This window comes from Chroicocephalus ridibundus, chromosome 10, assembly GCF_963924245.1.
Source record: "Chroicocephalus ridibundus chromosome 10, bChrRid1.1, whole genome shotgun sequence".
In the NCBI taxonomy this organism is placed as follows: Eukaryota; Metazoa; Chordata; class Aves; order Charadriiformes; family Laridae; genus Chroicocephalus; species Chroicocephalus ridibundus.
This window is the reverse complement of record NC_086293.1, coordinates 9,867,137-9,879,914: the sequence shown is the minus strand read 5'-3', so window position 1 is coordinate 9,879,914 and position 12,778 is coordinate 9,867,137. Positions and strand designations below refer to the sequence as shown.

The window sequence follows — 12,778 nt, the reverse complement described above, 5'->3', positions numbered from 1 at the left end:
CATACTCTTGCTTGCTATTAAATCCTTCTAGGAACTTCAAAGCAATCCTCGTTAAAAGAACCCATTATATTGGATATTTGTAATTGTTACTCATGGCCCTGGCGCTATTCTGTACGGTATTTTGCCAGTCCCCTGGGTTCAAGGCTGGCTTCAAGTGCAGTTGTATCATTCACTTGACGAGCTCTGCAGCCTGCGTTTGCTTAGGGGCTGCATGATAGACGGGGTAAATAGCCGTTTCTAAAAGGGATAATAATAAGAAAGCCCTAAAGGTAAAATGGAGCCCTGGTCAGAATATGAGGAATTTAGAAGTGGAAGCTGTGTAAAGTGACGGGTGTGTGAATGCTCTTTAGATAGAAATACACCTGCAGCATTTGCCCAGCCCTGCGCTGAACAATACATTTGCATGCATATGCATAAACATAATTATTCTAATAATTTGAAGTAATCGTTTCGTTATTAATTGCATTCTGAACGCAACAGAGGTGAATCGGGTGAATCCAGGTTATCAAGTGTATATAAAGCAGCACTGAAGTGCAAGATTGCGTAGGCTATTTTTCTGGTTGTGCTCTCTTGGCATTAATCACTTATTCAAGATTTCAAGGCGCTGCTGTTCACCCTGTGATCTCCTTCTGAGGTAGGAGCTTAGGAACATTATCAGCGTTTTGCAGATTGGAAGCGAAGACATCTGAGTGGCATTCGGAGATGTAACTCATAGATTGGTTGGACGTCTGGCCTCCAGCCACCTTGTTTGCATTAGTAGGGTTGAGCCAGTAGAGAATCTGGCCTTGTCTTCCTAATTTAGTGTATGCGCACACGTGGGGGAGGCTGCTTTGGTTTTTTGTTTTGCAGCATTTGACATTTTTGTCACAGCTCTTTAGACTTCTAACCTTACGCACTGTATTATGTGTCTACGCTAGGTAAAAAATATGTCCATATGGCTCAACGTGCCTTGGGGTGATTGCAGCCAGCTTTGGGGTTTTCTTCACCACTTCCTATTCCACCAGCTGGACTCTGCAGTGTCAAATCCCACGCATGTGGGTCTTCCTAGCAGCAACAGAATCACAGAATGGTCGGGGTTGGAAGGGACCTCTGGAGATCATAGAATCATAGAATTGTTAGGGTTGGAAGGGACCTTAAAGATCATCTAGTTCCAACCCCCTTGCCATGGGCAGGGACATCTCCCACTAGATCAGGTTGCTCAGAGCCCCATCCAGCCTGGCCTTAAAAACTTCCAGGGATGGGGCTTCCACCACCTCTCTGGGCAACCTGTTCCAGTGTCTCACCACCCTCATGGTGAAGAACGTCCAGTCTGAATCGACCCATCTCTCGTTTTAATCCATTCCCTCTAGTCCTACCAATATAGTCCAAACCCCCTGCCAGAGCAGGGTCACCCAGAGCAGGTTGCACAGGAACGCGTCGAGGCGGGTTTGGAATGTCTCCAGAGACGGAGACTCCACCACCTCTCTGGTGAATTATAACTGGGGGATGCTTTAAAAAGCCACTGCCACCAAGTTGCTTTTGCTTTCCAAGTAAAGGTGGGATCGTTCTGCTCGTTCTCCATCCATCTCAGTGTATAGTCAGATGCAGTCAGAGAAGTTCTGCTGGGCTTGCAGTGGGAGCGGTGCCTGGCATGGAGTTGCCAGCAGATTCTGCTGCGTTCCTGTGGCTCAGGGCATCTCCCAGGGCGGGCAGCCTGTGGTTTGGAGGTGCTGTACAGAAATAAGCCTCTTGAAGGACATACACCACAGTACAGGAAGGTATCTTTGGCAGATAGCTGGCATGGGTTTGGGTTCGGTAGTTTCTCTGGGTTAAGGTGTTGACCAGAATGTCACGGTATTGACCCAAGGTGGGCCCAGGAGAGACAGCTGAGGGGTCACCCCCGCGGCTGCTGGGCTGGGACAGCTCAGCCAAGGCCAGCGCTGGCAATGCTGCTCCTGCCCGTTTGCACGGGGACGACAGGTCGCAGGGGGACTGTGAGCTGCTTGTTTCTCGCGTAGGTCAGCACGGCCTCTGCAGCAAATCAGGCTCTGCAAATTTAATGCCGTTCTGTTGCAAAATTCCTAAATGCATAGAGTCAGAAAATGAGACAGTTGTATTGTGAAAATTTTGAACAAAATATCTGAATATATGAATATCTAAATATATATTTGTAATTTTTAAAGCCCTGAATATATATTTGTAATTTTTGAAACCAGGCAAATTATTTGTTCTACGTTTATCCAATGAACCTAGTTGTTCAGGGTTTTTTCCAGTTAAAACCTGCAGGACTTTTTTATTATTCATATTCACCTACCAGCTGTCCTTAATTAGTTTGAAGAGTTTGGCTTCAGAAACCTTACTCCATGATTAATCTTTTTTGTGAGCTGTTTTCTTTATATATATATATATATATACATATATATATGTTTGCAAGGCTTTAATCTTCCAGACTACAGAGATGTTTTTTTCTGCCTCCCCGCAGGCAGGAATCTCCCGGCTCAGGCATTCAGTATTAAATATCAGGAACGCTTCACCCGCACCCATTGCCCGCTGCAGAGAGCCCTGACTCCTCCGTGGAGGGGCACAGACACGGCTCGGGGGCGGAACACAATTTTTCAGGCTGCGGTTTGCAAGCATCTTTCAGCGCTACCCTTCAAATGCTTCAGCCAATCTAATGAACTTCAGCAAAGCCAAAACAAATATCGTAATGGCAGCGGGAATACTTTGATACCAAACTCATCTTTAAGCAACATCTGAAGGAAATATTCCAACCACCCTTGGAAGAATTTTACAGCTATTCCTAATACCCGGTGCATTTCGTTATTGCGGTGGTCATCGCCTGGCAAACTACAGCACTTCAGTTTAAATGAATAAAACTCAAGAAGAGATCAGCACTAAAAAAATCTCTACATTTTCAAAAAAGGCAGACGCCCGAACCAGAGCGGCTCCTCCGGGGACTGCCCGTCAGAGCCGAGCGAGAAGAGGACATCGTCCTCTCCCCGGGGCCAGAGTCCGTTGCTGGCGAAGGCAGACATCATCAGTTCGGCGTGTCAGGAGCTTCTGAAGTTCTCTCCCCAGAAGGGCGGCAGCTGGCTGTAAGGAATCGGGCCATCAGCAGGGGGAAGGAGAGGCTGTGGCGGGGAGAGCTGCTGGAAGGGAGGTCTGGCTTCGTCCTACTCCAGGCAAGCTGCAGCTTTTAAAGTTATTTTTCCTTCGTGCAACAGATCTTTTTTATTTTCCATAGCGAAGCAACACAGTTGCGAATGCTTCCCTCCTCCCCAGGAGGAGGGTTTTGCTATAAGAGCTCCAGCGTACGGAGTAGGATGTGCCATCTCTGGGCCATCGTGTGCACGGGGCCAGAGCAAGGGTGGGACAGACACATGGGACTGCTCTACCAAAGGCCATTGGAACAAAGCTAGAGTTTAGAGGAGCGTGGCCATAATTAAACTCCAGCGGTTACTTTAATTGAACTGAAGGCCACAGTGCGGTTGTGGATTGTGTAACTTCCCTTACGCGCTAATGCCCTGCAAAACCGATGGAGCTGGCCCTGATCGTGGTGGTGGCATCTCAGACTTGCAGAGGGCTTCTGACAGGTATCCGTGATGGGGAAGCGGCCGCAGCGTAGCAGTGGGGAACTTGGAGAACTGGTGGCACTCCAACAGGCTGGAAGATGGCTTTGGCAGCCCTGCAGACAGCTGTGGCCCTTCCATCCAGGAAAGTGTCTGTTCATTAGCAAAGTAAATTAAGAAAATGTCGTCTCTGTGAATGATGAGCTTTTAAATTGAACTCCTCCACCCATAGATGAGAACAGAGATACGCAAGCCTTGTTTGGTTCCTTCAGGAATGACCCTGCAAGCCCGGACTGAGGTTTTGGTACAACCAACACTATGTGCATGGAGGTTCTGGTCTGGTGCTACCTAAAGCTGTTGGAGAAAGAACCAGTGGTGGATGAAGAGGATGACTAAGCCTTCCACAGCATTCGGCTTTTCTTGTAACTTTTCTCCAGAGGGGAATAACCCAATCGTGTGAGCTGCACTCGTTGTGGGAGTATGAATCAGAAGTCTGAAGGAAGCAGCCGCAGACCTCCTGCAAACCCGACTCTGGGGCAGATCTGCGCTGGAGCCATAACCCTACCGTAACCGGGATGCTGGTCACGCTGGGGCTGGTGCTCGTGGTCCTCACCACCACAACACCTACCTAAACTTCTCACGCGGAGATACGGAAAAGCTCCTTTACATTACAGGCACTGACTGTCAACGGTGCAAATGTGTCTGGACTCGCATAATCCACCCGAAAAGGTGGTGGTTGCTAAGCAACGCGGCCCCGGTCTCTTTTTATGCCGTTTTAGTTCCTTCTCAGCTTTATGTTCCACGTCTGGGGCTGCTTAATTTGATCCTATTTGCAGTGACAATTTAGGGTCTTGTGCCTTGGATACCAATTCACACAAAATGTACCAATTGTCACACTGAAAATCACATTTGGTTTTGGAGCTGGTGAAGCTGAAATGGGAACTGAGGTTTGTTTCCTGCCGGAGAAGCATTGCAAGCCCGTGCTGTACCGTCCCAACACCGCCGTGTCCCGCCCGACCCCTTCCAGCCTCCCGTAGTGCTCTTTGATGGTGTTCAATGAATTAATTACGCTGTTTGCAGGTTCTGGCTTTTCTAGTGAATTAAGCAGCCTCAGGCCTCTCTCTCTCCCTCCACGTGGTTTCGCTGCTCTTGTAACATGCAGAACGTCCTTCTCCAAAACCTGAGCCCACATTTCCCAAGCGCTGGTTAAGTGAAACTCCCGATGGGGCAGGGCGGGTGGGAGGGGTGAGGCAAAAGGGGGGAGATGAAATCAGTAGCTTTAACAATGTACGACACCCAACTGGACTAGAGAAAAGTTATTTTTTATAAAGACAAACAATTGCATTTCTCACAAAGAGTTTGTGACAGGGTGGGGTTTCCAAGTGTCTCGGGTTTCTCCTGGATGACCCCTCAGCAGAGAAGATCCTTGCCACGGGCTAGCGTTCGTCTGGAAATACAGTTATTGCCCTTATGCCTGTCAGGATCCTATGGTGGCATCACTCTCAGTACTGGGCAAAAATAAGAAAGAAAAGCAACTTAAAAGAGCAAAGAAGAGGGATGAAATCTTATTAAGCAATTTGAAACATATCTGAAAAAAAAGGTAAGGAAAAGATAAACTTAAAATATAGCTGACACCACCCACTTTCATTCTGGTTTTGATTTTCTAGCATTTCGTGGAGATTACAAGCAGCATATTAGTAATACGTGCCATAATACAGTGTGTCACAAGAGTGATGACTGTACACATCTATACAATTCTATTACATAATGGTTTTTCTATTAATTTCCAAAGTGTGTTTGCTCGTCGTAAGCAGCCCTTGCCTCTCGTTGCGGCGTTCTGTATAATCTGCTCTTTCCAGCGCTTCCTCCGCTGGGTTCTTCAGCAATTGCTAAGGACAATCATTCCAGTTATCCCACCTGGAGAACCGAGCGGGCCGTGCCCATCGGAAGTGGTGTCGGGATGGTCAGAGAAGTTTATCTGGGTTGTTTGTTCCTTAGTCAGTGTTTCGCCACGAGCAGTGCTCCTCTTGGGGGTTACGTTATTCTCACTGCGGTATTTTTGTCGACTCAGTTTTGATAAGACTACGCAAACAGAAAGAAACCATTCCTACGGCGTGTCTCACCTGGGCAGGAGGGTGTCCTCTGGCTGGCGCGTCCAACCTGACGGAGCGTGGGCGGGCGGTGGGGGGTGCAGAGCCCCGCGGCACCGGGCTGTGTCCCTGCCAGGGAGCGGGTGCCGCGGCAGGACGCGACAGACCGGCTGCTGTCCCCTCCGAACTCGTCACCAGCTTGCCATCAGGCCGCTTACATAGCAGATAAATTAGTAATCAGGAAACAGAAACAATCTCTTTAGCGACTTCTCCCTCCCTGTTGTCGTTTGTGATCTGCTGAGAAACCTCTGGGGCGGCTGGAGCACCGCTGCTATTTATGGCCGGCCGCGGCGCCGGGGCGCTAATTGTTGCTGCTTTACTGAGAGTGACAAGAAAATATGACAGCTAAAGATGATATAATTTATGAGAAGAGAAGCCTGTAAAGCAATTACGGAGCAACACAGTTTTTACTCGTGTTATATTTGTAATTGAATATCTTCGTATGCCATTATTAAAACATGAGGTTCTGTGTGCTCATCTGCATACAAGTCCCACGGTTCAGGCTGCAGCTCAGAGATGAGCAACTGCCCACCGACACATGCAATAAAGTGAAGTATTTTTTATACAACCGTAGGCATTTATATACTAGATAAGTTGCCAATACACTACGGTAGGGAGCACAACAGGAGAGAAGTGAAAATGTGATATAACCATCTATTTACATTTAGATACTGAATTTAAAATTATATTATTTTCTCCAAGCTTCATTCCATTTGTCGGGTTTTTGAGCAAGCATGTAGAATCATTTAGGACTCTTGCTTTCATCTCTCTCTTATATAGTCCCCAATTTAAAGGCATCAGAGCATGCGGATAGCTCTGTCTCTCAGGCACGGAGCCGGAGGAGGAGTCACCTGCATCCATTTCCCTTTCAGATGGACCAGAAGCAGGATTTAATAATCAGCCTCGGCTTTGCCTGGCATGGGTGATACAGGTCTCTAAGCAAGAATTAAGAAAATGAAAAAGAGGAGGTAAGCGTAATCTGCCACAGTGACTGCGAAGGAAAGGAGAGCAGAAGTCCCAGGCTCGTCGCCATCGCGGCGTCAGCTCTTGCTCAGTGCTGGGAACACTAAGATCATGTTTCATACATTCGATAGCTTGGGGTGCCTGTGGGCTGGTAATAAAATTCATCTTTTGCACCATGAATCTTTTCTCTTTAAGCATGGAAGAGGTTACAAATGTGCATAAAATTGAAGTGAAAGTGATTAAATCTCACTCTGAGCAAGTATTGACAGATCTGCCTTGCTTTTGGATGCTGAGGGAGCTTCTTCCTTTGTGGCCCGTGCTCAAGATAATGAAAACTAGTCAAGTGATGAAACTTATATATCCAAAGAGGATTTTTGCTTCTGCGTGTTTGTTTTTAATATGTTGCTGGCACAGAGATGCAGTTATTTCAAATCCTGTTACTCGCTTCTGGCAGGGGATGGGTGTAGGCTATCACTGTCCCCCCCCCGGCCTGTTGGGCAGGTCAGATAATAGCTGAAAAGGAAGGGGTTTTAATGGATTGTTGTGCTTTAAAGAGATGTTTATTTTCCACATGCAGATCTACAGGCTGTCTTCCTTTCCGTACCTTAGAATGAGCACGAGGGCGTCCTTCCTGCTGGGCTCTGCTGCTCTCGGCTCTGTGCCGCCCCTTGAAATGGATGTGTCAAGGGAGGAGGGTAGGAGAACGGGGAAAAGCACAGTACATAACTACGAGGACAACTCATAGCTCATGTGGAACTGTTGGTTGTCAGTACGTTGTACGCTGTCACGTCCTTAACGTTGACACTGTGCTGTGGAGTGTCTGGGGGGGGTGGTGACCGAGGTGCCTTCTCTGTGCTTCCATCAGTCCAGCTGCCAGAAATCGAGCGCCCGTCCTCTCTCAGCTCTTCTTGGAAGGCATTGCTCTTGCCTTCTTGGTCTTTTCAAAGTTCCTGATTACTTTGGAATTGAGAGTAAGTGGAATGCTCCTAAAACCAGAAGACTAACAGCAACGTCAGCAGCAGGAGGGAGATGTGATGGTTGCGCCTTCCTTCTCTCCGGTACCGGGTGTTAGCAGTAATGCGAGATGACGCTTCCATCACTCTCTGCATCCCCGCAGCAGATCGTTTTAACCTTTTTGAAGAGTGACAGCCTGGGCCAGATTCCACCATCACGTGGACAAAACAATTTTCTTTTCAAGCGAAGTTAAGGCAAAACTGTAACGGGAGCTGAAGAATCCCGCATGCGTGTGATGCCGTTACCTATGGCTGGACTGAGCCTGGAGACCGTGTCCAGCGCAGTGGTCCTGTCTGTATATATGACATTGCATTCTTCAGGTATTCCTCGTACTAATTTCTTCTCCTATTAACATTGCTGCTTTTCACCACTAATTAGCAGAAAAGGGCGCCTGTCATTAGTAGCGATATGTCGCCTCTTTTTAAATAGAAAGGTCGCCTTTTTTCCAAACTAGTCATACGATGTGAAGGCCTCGAGCACATTTATTTGCAAATACGCAGGCGGTCAATAACCAGGGCGCTTCCTTTCTACGTGGCATTTTGTGCTTACAGATAGCTGGCAGCCCGCGTTTCTCCCACGGCTTGTTTGCGCGTTCCCCTGCCCCCACCTCAGGGAAGGGGGATGCGGTCGGTCCCTGCGTCTCAGCCCAGCATTGCAGGTTCTGCGCACCACAGCTGTTGGCTCGCCTCCAGTACGTCTAAGTCAACGGCCAGCTGAGGTTGACATAATTATATGTATATTAATTAACGTGTATGTTCTTTGCAAGAGGACAATCTGTTTTCACTGTTGGGAAGCCGTCATCCATTAACACCAACAGCAACAGAGCGTATGAGATCTGTATCTGTTTTCCGTTTAAAGAACAGGGGAAGCTCATGTATCGTGGATTAAAGCATGGTGAATTCTGGTAATGCTGATGTTTCATTAGCATTCCCCATTTTCATGTAAATTAATTTCTTTGAGGAAAATCGAATCTGTACCTAGTGCTAATTGCCAATGATAATGATGAGCTGAGACTCAGTAGAGATTCATTGTCGAGGTGGACTGTCTCTCTCCTGAAGTCTTCGGATCAAGACTGGAGCACTTCTGGAAGTTATACATGAGCAGAACTCCAGGTTCCTGGAGTTAGTGCAGGATCGGAGCTGTGAAATGCTCCAGCTACATAACACGAGATGTGATCTCCTCCGGCCTAACAGCCTTTAAAACCAAGGACGATTGTCTTTCCTCTCCTAAAATGGCCGTGAAGCCTTTATTGATCATTTTATCTAAATTATGGATGATGCTTTTGTCGACTACATTATTCTTGTGAAGCAGAGCGCTGCCAAAGATAACTTTACTGTCTCGGGCTCAGACGCGTGGAGCCCATCTTTGCACAGACAGGTTACAGGAGTCCACGCTGTCAGCAATATTTCTTGGCTGGATTCATTTGGCACCGGTGGTTCGTTGTCATATGGAAAATGAGAAATGAGCTACTGTGGTCAAATTTGTGAGAAAACTCATCAAGCAAAATTACCAGGTTTGCTGAAAGCTGGAGGAAAACCCCCGTAAGGATTAGAGGGGTTGACATGATGTGAACCAGCAGCGGAGAGTATCTAAATCTCCTTCTCTGTCATAGGAGCTCTGCTGCTCTTTGAAATTGGAGCATGTAATGGATAAAGCTGAAGTATATCACAAAATAATACATGTAATTACTGTGCAACCTGTTTCATGATGATATTTTTTTTTCCAGCTGCGTTTTACCTCTCTTCAGCATTTAATAGGATGGCACAGTTTATTGAATATTTGCAGCCTAGCCCTGAAGGATAATGAGTTTTATCCTGCCATGTGTTGAACACCACCGTGTCCAGCAGAAGTTAATGGGAACTGAAGATGATCAGCGTTTCGTAGGATCAGTCCTTGACTGAACAGACAGCTCTGACGCTTGTATGGAGCACGGTGAAACAGCTGAATAGGGCTTCGGAATAATACTGCAAAGTGCTGGAGGGACACAGGAGGTTCTTCAGTGACAGTCTTGAAAATACCTAGGAGTAAAAATCTTTCTTTGTCTTTGTCAGTAAAAAAGAGAGTGAACACCATGATAAATGTTTGCGTTCGACTGCACTCTCATGCATTATACTCTCAAAACACTCTGAATTGTTGGTGGAGAGCCTGTCCTTGTTTAAGCAAGTATTTCTGAAAAGCAGGCCGCCTGAAAAATTAATAGTGGTGTCTGATTAATAATGCTTTCTGACTGTTGGCCGCGCCAAGGGAGAACACCGCACTGGCGGTGGGTAGCCTTAGGTCTCCAAAGAGGGGGATGCTCCGGGGGGCTGGCGGAGGCAGAAAGAGCAGAAGGTTCTCAGCAATCCCAGAAAATCAGCCTTATCCCTTTCTCTTACTTATCTCGCAAATACGTGTTTTATTGGGGGAGGCGCTGAGGCTCGGGTTTGTTTATACGTTCGGTTTTTCTGTGCATGGTGATTATGATTCAGGTTAATGTATTTTGTTGAATCCAAGTTACTCAACCCCCCCCCAGATGCTGAGTAGGAATAGCTGGTAACAACAGCAGTGCCTGGCAATTTTAACCCTTTGAGAATACCCATCGGCTCCAACTGGTCTCGTGATAACTCAGTTAGTTAGAACGTTGGATTTTAATCTTTACTGCAAGAGCATGCATACTTCATACGCACTTTTTTTTTTTTTTAAATGAATAAGTGGGGAAAGGCCTTTTCTGTATTCACTGAACACACTTTAATATAAAATCTCATAAGCCCAGTACACGTAGTTACATCCTAGTTACAGAATTTGCATTTAAATAGCAATGTTTTTGTTAACATGCCTGATAGAGAACATGTTATCTGTTGCTATGTCCCTAATCTGTCAGTGCCAAAGTATTGCACGGTGTTTTGCTTTGTATTCAGCTCCAAATAGTTGCAATTTTTACTGACAGAAGTGTGTAGCATCGCTCACAAAGTAGTTACTGACTGGTTTTGTTTATTTCTTTTTGCAAACAGATTTAATTTGAAGGTCATAATTAGGGGAGCTGGTACCTTCATCCCCCATATTGAAAAATTCTCAGAAGTCATAAAACTTGAATAAGAATGACTATCCATGAGAAAATCCACGTTTAGCCCAGGAGATTGAAGAAGTGAGAGACAATGTCACTATTTAAAAAAAAAAAAAAAAAACAAAACAGAAATCTTAATGGAATCTAGTTATGGTGCCTCAGCAGTGAAGTCATACACCTGCAAGACTATAACAAAATCAACCAGCGGTAATTTTGTTTATAGTAATAGCCAGAGCTGGAGACACCACTTCGGCGGATCTAATCGCCGTCTGCCCGGAGCCGTGTCCGTACTCACGTGCTGCCCGGTGGGAAGGTGCTCCCGGGGATGCGGGAGATGCTGGAGCATCCCTGGCCATGCCGGCAGCCCCCAGCCCAGCAGCCAGCCCGCTCCCGGGGGGTCTGGGCTGGGGGGGCTTTCTCACCACTCTCCGCTTTTCTTTCAGGCCCTGCTGCAAAAAAGAAGTACGTCAGCTATAACAACCTGGTGATCTAGTCCGTTTTGCTGCGTGGGGCGGAGGACGGGTGAGGATTTTCATCCCCGGCGGGCGCAGCCCTCCTCCCGAGCCCCCGGGTGTCACCTCGGCGGGGGCGAGGGCACGGCCGCGCCGCGGGGAAGCGCCAGCGGAGCCCCGCGCTCCCGACGGCGGCTCCATGGAATATCCTTCATCGCTCTCGGCTTAATGCGTGGCTGGCACTGCCGTCGGCCGTGGCCTTGGACCTGCTCCGGCTGGCGGAGCCGCCATGCCCGCGCGCCCGGCTGTGGCGCGGGAGGACGGGCTCCCCGCGGCGGGCTGCCCGCGGCTACAAGGACTCTAAGGGGCTAATTCTGTCTTTCTATGTACTTCCAGACTGCAAGTTTTTGAACTTTCTGTACAGTTTGTGAGGATTTTTGCATATTGCCATCCATGTTGTTTCGAGTTCACTGTTTGTTTTTTGAATGCACAGTTTCATTGAGGGCCTATTCTCACATTAAAATAACCCACACCGACAACTAAGGATTTAAAAGACCTATGTACATGACCTGTATGATTACTATTGTATCACCGCAATCCATATACGTTATTTTTTTTTTTAACTAAACAAACAAAAAAAGAATTTAAAGACCAAAAACTGTGCTGGCGAAGTTAGTCCCCCCCCTTCACAACTCCGATGGGCTGCAGAGGAAGCAGAAAGGATTTTTGCCGAGTTTTAGTAGAGGTCTTGATATTTGGAATGCATGCCAGTAATGTATTTTATGGTACATGTTAATAATTTATGTTTGATATTTGTATTTGTGTTCTATTTTGTTATTTTATTTAAGGTATATGACTATTTTGCAATAATTTCAATAATTCTTATGATATTTGGAGGAAAGAATATGGCTTTTACATGTCTTGAGGTTTTTTTTCTTTGTTGATGCCCCACCATGATTGACCAGTGTGATAAGGACTTAAAAAAGCATGTATGTTTTATACTGTTTGTAATAAGTAATTTCGTTAATCTTGCTGCTTATGTGCCAATTTAGTGAGACCAATCTTTGCCGCAGACTCCTCCCTTCCTTTCCATTCTCTCGATCCTGTGATATTATCCAAGAATGTATCAATAAAGGATTTTGGTTAACTTTTTTTTATTTACTCCAATAAATATATTTTTTCAGTTGTTCCCTCCCCCTCCCCCCTTGTGACTAAAGTTTATTTCGTGACGTTGTCAGACGTGGACATCCAAAAACCCGGCGCAGAGGCACTTCGGGCTTTGTGCGCAAAGAGTGGGTCTGGGAAGGATCCTGGGGGAGCTGGCAGCTAATTGCGGGGGAAAAAAGAGCCTTTTTAAGCACTGGGATCTACAACAACCCCCAAAATCACGTTACAGTCACGCAGAGAAAGCCCTTCTGTCCGGGCTTGATGGTCTCCAAAGCTGTCTTCAACCGTTGAGTCTTCTTTGTGACTTTGAAGGATGTTATGTTCAACAGCACACCAGAATGCAATTAAATGAACAACTAATCAAAGTCAATCTGCCAGGCAACTTCTCAGTGAGCTGGGGGACAAAAAGGGAAAAGTTTAGGCAAGAGGTGAGAGGAAACT

At 46.7% G+C, this 12,778-nt stretch overlaps 1 protein-coding gene across 2 annotated transcripts in view; it reads left to right on the top strand.

The window, feature by feature from the left end:
* The window catches only part of GRM7 (glutamate metabotropic receptor 7), a 304,853-nt gene extending 292,536 nt beyond the window's left edge, over window positions 1–12,317 (top strand). For both annotated transcript variants that reach the window (XM_063347611.1, XM_063347610.1), the window contains one exon: window positions 11,162–12,317. In XM_063347611.1, the coding sequence (XP_063203681.1) occupies window positions 11,162–11,211 (50 nt within the window). In that variant the 3' untranslated portion in view covers window positions 11,212–12,317. The remainder of the gene's footprint in view (window positions 1–11,161) is intronic.
* Window positions 12,318–12,778: the final 461 nt, after the last annotated feature.